The sequence below is a fragment of the Stegostoma tigrinum genome, chromosome 34, assembly GCF_030684315.1.
Source record: "Stegostoma tigrinum isolate sSteTig4 chromosome 34, sSteTig4.hap1, whole genome shotgun sequence".
NCBI lineage: Eukaryota > Metazoa > Chordata > Chondrichthyes > Orectolobiformes > Stegostomatidae > Stegostoma > Stegostoma tigrinum.
The window spans coordinates 8,694,497-8,706,996 of record NC_081387.1 but is presented as its reverse complement, the minus strand read 5'-3'; the positions used below and the strand labels follow the sequence as shown (position 1 = coordinate 8,706,996).

The window sequence follows — 12,500 nt, the reverse complement described above, 5'->3', positions numbered from 1 at the left end:
GAGGGCTACGAGGTAGCCAGGAAAGACCTAAAGAGAGAGCTCATAAGAGACAAGAGGAGACATTAGAAGTTGTTGGCGGATAGGATCGGGTAAACGCCAAGGCTTTCTATAGGTATTTAAGGAATAAAAGAATGACGAGAGTAAGATTAGGGCCAATCAAGGATAGTAGTGGGAAGTTGTGTGTGGAGTCAGAGGGTATAGGGGAAGCGCTAAATGAATATTTTTCGACAGTATTCACTCTAGAAAACAACAATGTTGTCGAGGAGAATACTGAGATACAGGCTACTAGACTAGGTGGGATTGAGGTTCACAAGGAAGAGGGCTTAGAAATCCTTCAGAGGATGAAGATAGATAAGTCCCCTGGGCTGGGTGGGATTTATCCTAGGATCCTCTGGGAAGCCAGGGAGGAGATTACCGAGCCTTTGGCATTGATCTTCAACTCGTCATTGTCTACAGGAATAGTGCCAGATGACTGGAGGATAGCAAATGTGGTTCCCCTGTTCAAGGAGGGGAGTAGAGACAACCCTGGTAATTATCGACCAGTGAGCCTTGCCTCAGTTGTTGGTAAAGTGTTGGAAAAGATTATAAGAGATAGGATTTATAATAATCTAGAAAAGAATAAATTGATTAGGGATAGTCAGCACGGTTTTGTGAAGGGTAGGTCGTGCCTCACAAACCTTATTGAGTTCTTTGAGAAGGTGACCAGACAGGTGGATGAGAGTAAACCGGTTGATGTGGTGTATATGGATTTCAGCAAGGCGTTCGATAAGGTTCCCCACAGTAGCCTATTGTACAAAATGTGGAGGAATGGGATTGTGGGAGATATAGCAGTTTGGATCGGAAATTGGCTTGCTGAAAGAAGACAGAGGGTGGTAGTTGACGGGAAATGTTCATCCTGGAGACCAGTTACTAGTGGTGTACCACAAGGGTCGGTGTTGGGTCCACTGCTGTTTGTCATTTTTATAAATGACCTGGATGAGGGCGTAGAAGGATGGGTTAGTAAATTTGCAGATGACACTAAGGTTGGTGGAGTTGTGGATAGTGCCGAAGGATGCTGTAGGTTGCAGAGAGACACAGATAAGCTGCAGAGCTGGGCTGAGAGGTGGCAAATGGAGTTTAATGCAGACAAGTGTGAGGTGATGCACTTTGGTAGGAGTAACCAGAAGGCAAAGTACAGGGCTAATGGTAAGATTCTTAGTAGTGTAGATGAGCAGAGAGATCTCGGTGTCCATGTAGACAGATCCTTGAAAGTTGCCACCCAGGTTGACAGGGCTGTTAAGAAGGCATACAGTGTTTTAGCTTTTATTAATAGAGGGATCGAGTTCCGGAACCAAGAGGTTATGGTGAAGCTGTACAAAACTCTGGTGCGGTCGCACTTGGAGTATTGTGTACAGTTCTGGTCACCGCATTATAAGAAGGAAGTGGAAGCTTTGGAAAGGGTGCAGAGGAGATTTACTAGGATGTTGCCTGGTATGGAGGGAAGGTCTTATGAGGAAAGGTTGAGGGACTTGAGGCTGTTTTCGTTAGAGAGAAGAAGGTTGAGAGGTGACTTAATTGAAACAGATAAAATAATCAGAGTGTTAGATAGGGTGGATAGGGAGAGCCTTTTTCCCAGGATGGTGACGGCGAGCACGAAGGGGCATAGCTTTAAATTGAGGGGTGAAAGATATAGGACAGATGTCAGAGGTAGTTTCTTTACTCAGAGAGTCGTAAGGGAATGGAACGCTTTGCCTGCAATGGTAGTAGATTCGCCAACTTTAAGTACATTTAAGTCATCATTGGATAAGCATATGGACGTACATGAAATAGTGAAGGTTAGATGGGCTTCAGATCGGTTTGACAGGTCGGCACAACATTGAGGGCCGAAGGGCCTGTACTGTGCTGTAATGTTCTATGTTCTATACTTGCCTTTGTAGACTCAAGTTAATAGATATTGTGGACTTGCTTTCTGTACTTAACAAGAATTATTATTTATTACAATGGAATCGATTCTAACTGCAGATAAACAATTATCAACTGTAAATGTACAACTCAGCCATTAAAACTCTTGCCCCCTCATAAAAGTCCCCCTACACTCACTCACATACAGACACTAAACATTTGTGTTATGGGTGAGTAAAACCATGGGAAGGCAGTTCAGTGGCCCATGTCCACAGGGTTTGCTGAGGTGATCCTTTTGCTTGTGGGACTTTGTTGTTCTTCCCCAGATCCTTTCCCTTCCTTGAAGAAGGCACAGAGCAACTGACATAGAAACCGAAAAGTCTGTCAGCTACATGTTGAAAACCACAGTTTACTGCTCTGGCAAGGGGGAAAATGGAAACAGGCTGGGTTCAAGCTTTAGGTTTTTTTTCTTCCGAGAGAGAGAGAGAGAGAGGCCACATGCCCTTACGGAGCCCTTTGCCAGTTCATTCACAGACTGCTGAGCCACCTAGGAACATAACCACATAGCTATTGACAGGCAGAAGGCCAATGTCATCGATAACTGGTCGCTGCCCCTCAGACCAATCAGCTACTGGTTACCGACTGAATGTCAAGTTGTACACATGCCCCTCCCCCGCCCCCTGCCAAACTGTTGCCACTTCATCTGCAGTAGCCTTCACTCCACCGCTTCAACAAGCAGCAGTATAAACACCACTTACAATGAGCATCGGTAAGTTGCTGTTAGAAACGGCAGAAATCAAGCGGGTCCTTTTTTGGATGTCTGTCCGCAATCAAAAATGCAGGAAAATAAAACAAAATGCAATGGCTACAGTTAGTACCCATTTCTGAACGCCTTCAAGCTTGTTTCTGCGGTCTTTGGTAAGTCCGCACTGGCCCTGGGTGTTCAACAAGGCGCCTGAATGCAACAATTTCATGCAGTGACCAGATGGTTTGCGCTTGACCATTTCTGTCTTGAATGTGACATGAACCCGTTTCGGCCAGCGTCCAGTTTGAAAAACAGCATCTGCAGAGGGATGTTGTGGAGGACTGGAACGACCCGTAGCTGGTCAGGGCCGACCAGGCCGGAGCGGAACACCCCCTCCAGGCTAGCAGTGGCTGGGCCGAAGGTGCTGACCTAGGAGTAACACTCTCCCTTTGGGAGCCGGGGGGGGGGGGGGGGGGGGGTTGGTGAGGCAGCTCTGGTGCACGAGCCTATGACCTTTGCCCTTACTGACGCGGGCCAACGATTATTCTGTTTTATGCCGTTAGCCGTCACCACCACCCACCCCTGCCGGCCATTTTGTCTTCCAGGCGCGGTTTTCCCGTCCCCCCTGCGTGGCAGTGAACTGCGCTGGCATCACCGCCGATAGGCTGCTCCTGAAGATGGAGAGCGACGCTTTCGACCAGGTCTTGAAGGTCAACCTGAAGGTGTGTGACTGTGACAGTGATGGGTGGGGGTGGGGAGGATGGTGGTGGGGGCAGGGGGGGATGTTGGGGGTGGGGCAGGCGTGAGGTGGATGGTGGGGGTGAGGAGGATGAGGGCGATGGTGAGGGCGATAGTGTGGGTGGGGGGATGGTGGGGGAAGGGTGAGGGGTATTGTGGGGTGGGTGAGGGGTGAGGGGGTGGTGGGGGTGGGGAAAATGAGGGAGTGGGGAGGGTGAGGGGGTGGTGAGGGGGTAGTGTGGTGGGGGGATGGTGGGGGTGAGGGAGGGGTGAGGGGTGGTGGGAGTGGTGAGGGTGGGGAGGGTGAGGGGGTAGTGTGGTTGGGGGGTGGTGGGGGTGGGGAAGATGAGGGAGTGGTGAGGGTGGGGAGGGTGAGGGGGTAGTGTGGTAGGGGGAGGATGGGGATGAGGGAGGGGTGAGGGGTGGTGGGAGTGGTGAGGGTGGGGAGGGTGAGGGGGTAGTGTGGTTGGGGGTTGGTGGGGGGGGGAAGATGAGGGAGTGGGGAGGGTGAGGGGGGTAGTGTGGTGGGGGGATGGTGGGGGTGAGGGAGGGGTGAGGGTGGGGAAGGTGACGGGGGGTGAGAGGGTGGTTGGGGGTGGGGAGGGTGAGGGGGTTGGTGAGGGGGCGTGGTAAGGGGGTGTGTGTGGGGCGATGGGGGCAATGTTGGGGTGGGGGACGGTGGTGGGCGAGGTGTGGGCAGAGGCGTTGTCTGGGTGGGGGTGGCGGTGAAGCCCGCAGTTTGACTTGTGCGGCACTGATGGTCGCTCACAGCTACCGGGTGAATACCGAGGGCGATTCCCACTCCCACAGGGTGTTTTTGAGGCGGTGTGACCGGATTTTGAAGCTGGAGGGGTCGTTATGTGGAAGTCCGTCAGGGCCGAAGTTGTAGTGGTGTAGACTGTGTGAGGGGCAGTGGTGGGTGGCTACATGGAACGGGCAGACGGAGGAGATTTTCCGCAGGGGCCTTACAATGTCAGTATTTGCCACGGGGCGAGACAATTAAAGCAAAAACGTCGACAGAGACAATTCTGAAGGGGACCCTGAGCAGAGGGGCTCGTCTGTACCAACCGTCATAGGGAACGGCCAATAAATTGTACGGGATTCTAGACTTTACACCGAGGGTCGCGCAGGGCCAGGGTCAGGATGTTGATGATGAGCCTTGTGAAGCACCAGCTTGAACCCACCGGGAGAATGGTGTCTGATTACAGGCAGGAAGGATGGGAAGGTATCGGAAAACAGCACAGAGAGGGTTATTCAAACCTCGGGCCATTTCTCCTTGGAGGAAACATCTTGAGAGGTGAATCGATAGAAGGCGCAGTCTGGTAGAAACTAGGAGCAGGAGTAGGCCAACCGACCCTTTGAGCCTGCTGACCCATTCAATAAGATCATGGCTGATCATCTGACCCATTTCCTGTTCCTGCTATCCGCCCCCCCCTTACCCTTTCACCCCTTTAACCCTAAGAACTGTATCTAACTCCTGCTTCAAAATATTCAATGGTTTGGTCTCAACCACTTTCTACAGCAGAAAATTCCACTGGCTCCCCACCCTCTGGGTGAAGATGTTTCTCCTCCTCTCCGTTCCACCATGGACCAGACCAAAGCCCCCTGAAATATTCAGAAGATAATCTAGACCCTGACTTTCTCTTATTTTAAAGGTAAAGGTGTTGCATTCCAGATGCAAGTTGATTGATCAAACTACCGGATTTAAAGCAAAACGCACTTCATTCATCCATGATAAAATCCAACAAAAGAAAGAAGGAATTGGGATAATTCAACTGGAAAACTGAACAGAATAATGGATACAGTGACTATTACTAATGAACCATTCCAACATAGTAACATCCCATAAACATACCCTTGACAAAAGGCAAATTCCGAAAACAGGTTGTCTCACGTGCAATTCTAGTAGCAGGAAGAGCACCGTCAGCTTTTAGCTGGAACCGAGAGAGGGTAAAAATAGCTTGTACTTCTTCAACATCCCACCAGCAAGTGCAGAGAGCTAAAAGCGAAAAATCCTGGTTTTGTGAGAGCTTGACCACGCCCATTCGGGCTGCTTCTACTGTTCCAATTTTTTTTAAAAATCCAAGGCTTTACAGGCGAAGAGCCTGCCACCCCGCTCCCGGGCATTATCCTCTGTCGCTGCTGTGCCATAAGATGTTGTGAGCAGCTTGTGCCAGGTGACCCGGACTTTCGCTGTGATTCTGAATTTCCCCAGCGTTCTCTGCGTTGGAGTCAGATTCCCAGTGTCCGCGGTATTTTTTTTCCCGTTCTCCCCTCCCTCCCCCAACCCATACTTTTCCAAGTTTCCTTTCAGTGCTGACCCTTGACCCTGGAATTTGTATCTCCACAGGGTACCTTCCTGGTCACCCAGGCGGTTGCCAAGGCGCTGGTTGCCAGTGGTGCCGAGAAGGGCTCCATCATCAACGTGGGCAGCATCGTGGGTAAGGTAAGGGCGTAAGAACTATGAGCAGGAGTAGGCTGTGAGGCCCCTCGAGCCTGCTCTGCCATTCAATAAGACCGTGGCTGATCTGTTATGGCCTCAGCTCCCGGCCGCTCACTGTAACCCATACTGTTCAAAAATCTTTGCCTTAATAACATTCAACGAGGAAGCCTCAACTGCTTCATCGGGCAGGGAATTCGACTGATTCAAAACCCCTTGGGTAAATAAGTTCCCTCTCAAATCAGCTTATTTTGAGGCTGTGCCCCCGGTCCTAGTTTCACACGCCAGCCTCCCTGCTTCTGTCTTATCTGCTCCCTTCATGATTAAAAATGTTTCTATAAGATCCCCCAGCTCATTCTTCTAAATTCCAGTGAGTATAGTCCCAGTCCACTTAATTTCTCCTCATAAGCCAATCCTCTCAACTCTGGAATCGACCTAGTGAATCTCCTCTGCACCCCCTCCATTGCCAGCACATCCTTCCTCAATAAGAAGACCAAACTGTACACAGTACTCCCGCTGTGGCACCCTGTATACAGCTGCAGCAAAACCTCCCATCTTTTAACCTCAGTCCCTTGAGCGATAAAGGACAAAATTCCATTTGCCTTTTTAATTGCCTGTCGTGCCCGCAAACCAACATTTTATGTTCCATGCACAAGGATACCCAGGTGCCTCTGCACAGCAGCGCGCTGCGATTTTTTTCACCAGTCCGTTTTACTGTTATTCCCTACCATAATGGACGCCCTCACATTTATAAATGGAGGTACGACAGGCCAGCACCGGGGCAGGAGGGCGGGTCTTTATTTCTCCGTTCTGCTCCCGATCTCGGCAGCCCCTCTCTCTCTCTCTCTCTCTCTCTCTGCCACCGGGAAGGACAGGTGGGTAGCATGTGCCCGGGTGCCAACCCAGTCAGCAGCGTGCAGAACCCAGGCACAAGTGGTTTCCTGACAAACTGTAGGAGCAGAAGCAGGCCATTCAGCCTGTCGATCGTGGCTGACCTGGTCACCCTCAACTCCACCTTCCTGCCTATCTCCCTTACCCCTCGATTCTTTCGCAGGTTAAAACTCAGCCTTGACAGCCCTCGCTGCTGAACAATTCCACAGGTCCACTACTCCCCAAGAGAAGAAATTCCTGCTCATTTCTGTCTGAAAGTCGGCTTATTTACAGAACACGGCCTGACATTCATTCACCTCCGATCCTGTTTCCAGGTAACAGCAATTCCCTAGGCTTGTAGATGTTTACAGCACAGGAGGAGGCCATTCGGCCCACTGTCTCTGCACTGGGCTACACTCACCCTGTTTGCCAGCTTTTGACCTTTAGCCCTGGAGACTATGGCAGTGCAGGCGAATATTGAAACAGTGTTCAAATTTTATCAGTGTCTGACTCATCCACACTTTCAGACACTGAATTCTGGACTCCTATTACCTTCTGAGTGAAAAAAATTGCTCCTCTTAGCCTCCTACCTCTTAACATTAGCCCATGTCCTCCAGATTAATCATCCTTCCACCGAAACGTCTCATAAACGTATCCTGCGATCAGGACCCCTCTCTCAGTCTTTGCTTATCTAAGAAAGAAACACCACCATCCGATCCAGCTTTCCTTCACAATCAGACCCTCCAGTGCAGGTAACATCCCGGTTAATCTCCTCTGCACCCTCCCTGTTGCAATCACATCCCACATCTGTCCTACACTGAAGTGACTAGAACTGCGCACAGTGCTCCAGTTGTGTGATTTGTACAATTAGAATCATCATAGATTCCCTACTGTGCCGACTGAGGCCATTCAGGCAGTCTGCACCGACCCTCCGGAGTGCATTCCAGCCTATCCCTGTAACCCTGCATTTCCCATGGCTAACCTACCTAGCCTGCACATCCCCTGACCATGTGGGGCAGTTTAATATGGCCAATCCACCATAACCTGCACACCTTTGGACTGTGGGAGGAAACCCGAGCAGCCGGGGCAAACCCACACAGACGCACGGAGAATGCGCTTCTAGCATTGCTCTTGTATTCTCTATGCTTGGGCTAATAAAGGCAAATATCCCATAAGCCTTCTTAACAACCTGATTGACCTGCCAGGAATCTATGGGAACGCACACCAAGTTCCCTTAACCTTCAATATATTCCCGGCTCTGATCATTCATTATGTAAACCCTTGCCTTATTAGGCTGTGAATTCTGCTGCCCACCACCCCCCTCTCCCCCCACCTCCGGTTACCACCAACTACTGTTTCTCCTTTTGTTTGTAATGGGTACACCCACGCTGTACAGATATTTTGTCCCTTTCCCTATCGTACCATAACATCCCGGCCAGGAAGTTAGTCACAGCGATAATGGGAGCTGCAGATGCTGGAGAATCCGAGATAACAAAGTGCAAGGCCGGATGAACACACCAGGCCAAGCAGCATCTCAGGAGCAGGAAGGCTGACGTTTCAGGGTCACAGCTCTCTCCTTTTGTTCCTCTTAGTCATACAAAACGGAAACAGACCCTTCGGTTCAGCCAACCCACACCGAACAAACTTAAATTAGTACCCCCCACCCACCCCCGCCTGCATCTGGCCCATAGCCTGCCAGACCTTTCCAACTTAGCCAAGTGTCTTTTCAATGTTGTAACTGTACGCTTTCTCTGGAAGTTCATTCCACACACGAACCACTCCCTGTGTTTAAAAAAAAATTGCTCCTCACGTCCTTTTAAATCTGCCTCCCCTCACCTTCAAAATATGCCCCCAGTTTTGAACACCCCCGCCCTAAGGAAAAGATCTTTGCGATTCTCCCTATCTATGCCCCTCAGGATTTTATAAACTTCTATAAAGTCACCCCTTAATCTCCAGTGAAAAATGTCCCAGTCTTTCAGTCTATTTTTATACCTTGATCCCTCCATTCCCAGCAAGTCTTTTCTGAACCCATTCCAGTTTAAGAATATCCTTACTATAGCAGGGTGAGCAGAACTGCGCACGGCACTCTGGAAGAGGCCTCACCAGTATCCTGTACAATCTCAACACCTGTAGCTCTGAAAGTCAAAAATCTGAGCAAGCATGCTCTACACCTTCCTTACGGCCTACATGTGACGCAGATGTCAAAGAATGATCTACCTGAACCCCTTGGGTCTGCCTGTTCTACCTCACCACCCGCGGCCCTACCGTTAATTGTATAAATCCTGCCCTTCGTTGTTTAATGAAAATGCAATATGTCGCATTTATCCAAATGAAACTCTAACTGCCATTCCTCAGCCCGTTGACCCAGTTAATCAAGATCTCTTTGTGACCTTAGATAACTTTCTTACATCACTCCCCCCTGCCCCCCCGTTGCTTCCTCAACCCTATCGCAGCCCTGTCGATCTGCAGCATGCCCTTTGACCTGAAAGGCGAGCTCTGTTTCTCTCAGCCAGAACCTCCTGGCGATTGTTTTAAAATTCCCAGCACGGACCGTTAGGGCTGAATGGCCGGTCACAACAGTGTAAAATTCGACATTATTGGTGTGGATGGTGCTAGTTAGCTCCAAGGGTGAAAAGACAGCCCCGACCCAGTGAGACTCTCGGTACAGTGATCCTCACTCCTCGCGGTCTGCGGTGAGAGTCAGATGAGCACTTGGGTGGGGGGGGTGGGTGTGGATGGAGGAATGGAGTTGCCTTTCTTCCAGCGAGGCTTGACACAGGGCCGGGTGTAGAACGCTCCAAGCCCCAGAAAGACACCTGGTTTATTTTCCCTGCGTTTCGATTCTGGAATATTAAGGAAGAGCTGTGGGAGGAGGGCCTTTATTTAAACCCCGTACTATCCCGGTCCCAGGTGTGCTTGGTGTGAGTTAGTGTGAGGGGAGTTTTATTGTTAGTCGAAGTGAGCTGAGGGATTACCTCCAGATTTTAACCCATTGTTGTCCCTGTCTCAACAAGGCCCCACACCTAAACAGCATTGTCTGACCCGAAGGTATCACCGCTGGTGTACACTGTTAAAACCTTCAGTTATCTCGGAGCAGTGAGTTAAAAGAAATTCTGGGATTTGCATGTTTATCAATCGAAATGCGCATCTCCCTTCAAACTGATTAAAAATTGAACAGGAGGGAGACAGCCAGCCATTTTCGGTTTATTCAATATATTCACATCAGTGGTTAAGATCCTTTGACCTTTTACTTATAAATTCTGTGTTTTGATGCCTCTCTCACTACATCTGATGAAGGAGCAGCGCTTTGAAAGCTCGTGCTTCCAAATAAACCTGTTGGATTATAACCTGGTGTGGTATGATTTTTGATCATGTCAGACGTCAGTCAAACACCGGCATTATTTGAGAAGATGGGGCTTCTCAGTGGTTCCTGTGGCGGATATTTACTCAGCGTTTCCTGTGTTATTGCAGGTTGGAAATGTGGGTCAAGCAAATTACACAGCATCGAAAGCTGGAGTGGTCGCCCTGACAAAAACCAGTGCAAAAGAACTGGCCAGGTATTTTACACTCTGTGTGTGTGTGTATGTGTTGTGTTACTGACTGAGAATTCATGTGTGCGTGTGTATGTGTTACCACCTGAATATTGTACAGTGTGACATTCTGTCTGTGTGTGTTACTGTCTGAATATCGTACAGTGTGACATTCTGTCTGTGTATGTTACTGTCTGAATATCATATAGTGTGACATTCTGTCTGTGTGTGCGTTACTGTCTGACTATCGTACAGTGTGACATTCTGTCTGTGTGTGCGTTACTGTCCAAATATCGTACAGTGTGACATTCTGTCTGCGTTACTGTCCAAATATCATACAGTGTGACATTCTGCTTGTGCGTTACTGTCCGAATATCGTACAGTGTGACTTTCTGTCTTTGTGAGTTACTGTCTGAATACCGTACAGTGTGACATTCTGAGTTACTGTCCGAATGTCGTAGTGTGACATTCTGCCTGTGTTATTGTCCGAATATCGTACAGTGTGACACTCTGTGTGAGTTACTGTCTGAATATCGTACAGTGTGACACTCTGTCTGTGTGAGTTACTGTCCGAATATCGTACAGTGTGACATTCTGTCTGTATGAGTTACTGTCCGAATACCATACAGTGTGACATTCTGTCTGTGTGTGTTACTGTCCGAATACCGTACAGTGTGACATTCTGTCAGTGTATGTTACTGTCTGAATACCATACAGTGTGACACTGTGTATCTAGACAGTGGTATCAGTTACCATAACTGACGAGATGGGTGGTGTGCAATGCAGAGTGATGGTGATAATGAGGGTTCTTTCTTGCACTGGTTCAGTTTTCCATGAAGGTCTCTGCTTTTCAACTTGTTCCTTAATGTGAGACATGGTGACCCTCTGTTAAGCCATCACCAGCTGTCTGTCTCAAATGAGAGGAATTCTGTGCTGTATAAGACAATGTCCTGTTTTTGCTTCCTGCCTGGGCATTGCTGTGAAGAATAAAGTACACGTGGATTGGCAGGCAGGAAGTTAGAATTTGCTTTTCGTAAAGTGCCAGGAGGGAAAGCATTGCGTGTTCCCTTTAAAAGATGATGTGTTTTTTGTGCTTAGAGATTTAATTTGGATATCTATGAGCAGCAGCTTGAAAGTTTGCAAGCACACAGAGAGGACCCTAATTGAAACATTTGTATTGTAAGGCCACACAGCCAGCGGGCCAAGCAGCAGCTTCTACTAAGACATCAGGCTTTTCAATTTAGCCAAACAATTTGAACCAAGCACTTAGATACCAATAACCAGTTAAATTTAAATCTAATGGTTTTGACAAATCGGACAAATCCTATTGTAAGAAATTTTGAAATGTCATCAAGGACATAAAAGGACAGGACAGTTGCATAAGGGCAGAAGCTAGCTGCCATCCGCCAGAGCTAACAGCCTTCAGCCCTTGAGAGAGAGCTGCTGGCTGTCACCATCTCCCCTATGTCTTCGAGAAAACACCATCCGAATAACAATGGCAGCCATGGCATGACTAGTTAATATTCCTGGCAGAAGAGTCGACAGAGAAGGCACAGAACATTCTGGAAGACACGTAACCCAGCTGTAATTTCAAGAGACTAAATTCTTTTTATATATGTGTGGTACTCATATTTATTGGAACAGCATACCATTAGAATCTCGCTTTATCCGGGAATAGTAGTTAAAAGGGAGCTACTTGGTTTGTTAATAATTTAGTTAATTTGTTCACTGTTAGATAAATAAACTGTTACTTGTGAGTGAGTGTCAGGGATTTATTCCTATTTAGCCGCGAGAAAAATTGTTGGCGCCACTTTTCACACACCTTTTACAGATTATAGGGTGAGGTGCTCCAGTTTGGGTATTTTGGGTTTAGTTCTCAGAGGGGGACAACCTCCACTTTCTAACAGCATCATAGAGTAATTAAATCGTCTATAGTATTGTTTTTATTTTGTACTGAGTAACTCCGGTGATATTTATATCTGGTAATATTTATGTAGTTGTGGGCATGTAGCAGCGTTCAGTTCTGCCCAGCGTTTAGGGGAGAGGCCAAGTGCAAGATTTTGAATAGGTCACTTCAAGACAGGTTGGGACTCCCTGAAGTTCCAGGAGTTCGAAGTGGGAGCTGGGGTATGAATGCCAGAGTGCTGCAGTTAGCTGCACTGCTGGGAAGGTAGGTGAACTGCACATTTTATATCGGGGTCTCAGTGCAGAGTCGAGAGCAGTCGGGTGGCTCCCTGCTGTCAGAACTCAAGAAGCTGTTCTCAGGAATAGTAGCTCACTGCGTGTATGTGTTCAA

The 12,500-nt window shown here is 48.4% G+C and overlaps 1 protein-coding gene across 5 annotated transcripts in view; it reads left to right on the top strand.

Annotated features, from left to right (window-relative positions):
* Positions 1-12,500, top strand: part of hsd17b8 (hydroxysteroid (17-beta) dehydrogenase 8) — a 90,296-nt gene that overhangs the window by 24,146 nt on the left and 53,650 nt on the right. For 4 of the 5 annotated variants that reach the window (XM_048519982.2, XM_048519980.2, XM_059639741.1 and 1 more), the window contains exons 3-5: positions 3,232-3,348; positions 5,715-5,810; positions 10,146-10,231. In XM_048519982.2, coding sequence (XP_048375939.1) covers positions 3,232-3,348; positions 5,715-5,810; positions 10,146-10,231 — 299 coding nt within the window. The remainder of the gene's footprint in view (positions 1-3,231; positions 3,349-5,714; positions 5,811-10,145; positions 10,232-12,500) is intronic. The other variant, XM_059639743.1, reaches the window with a different exon arrangement.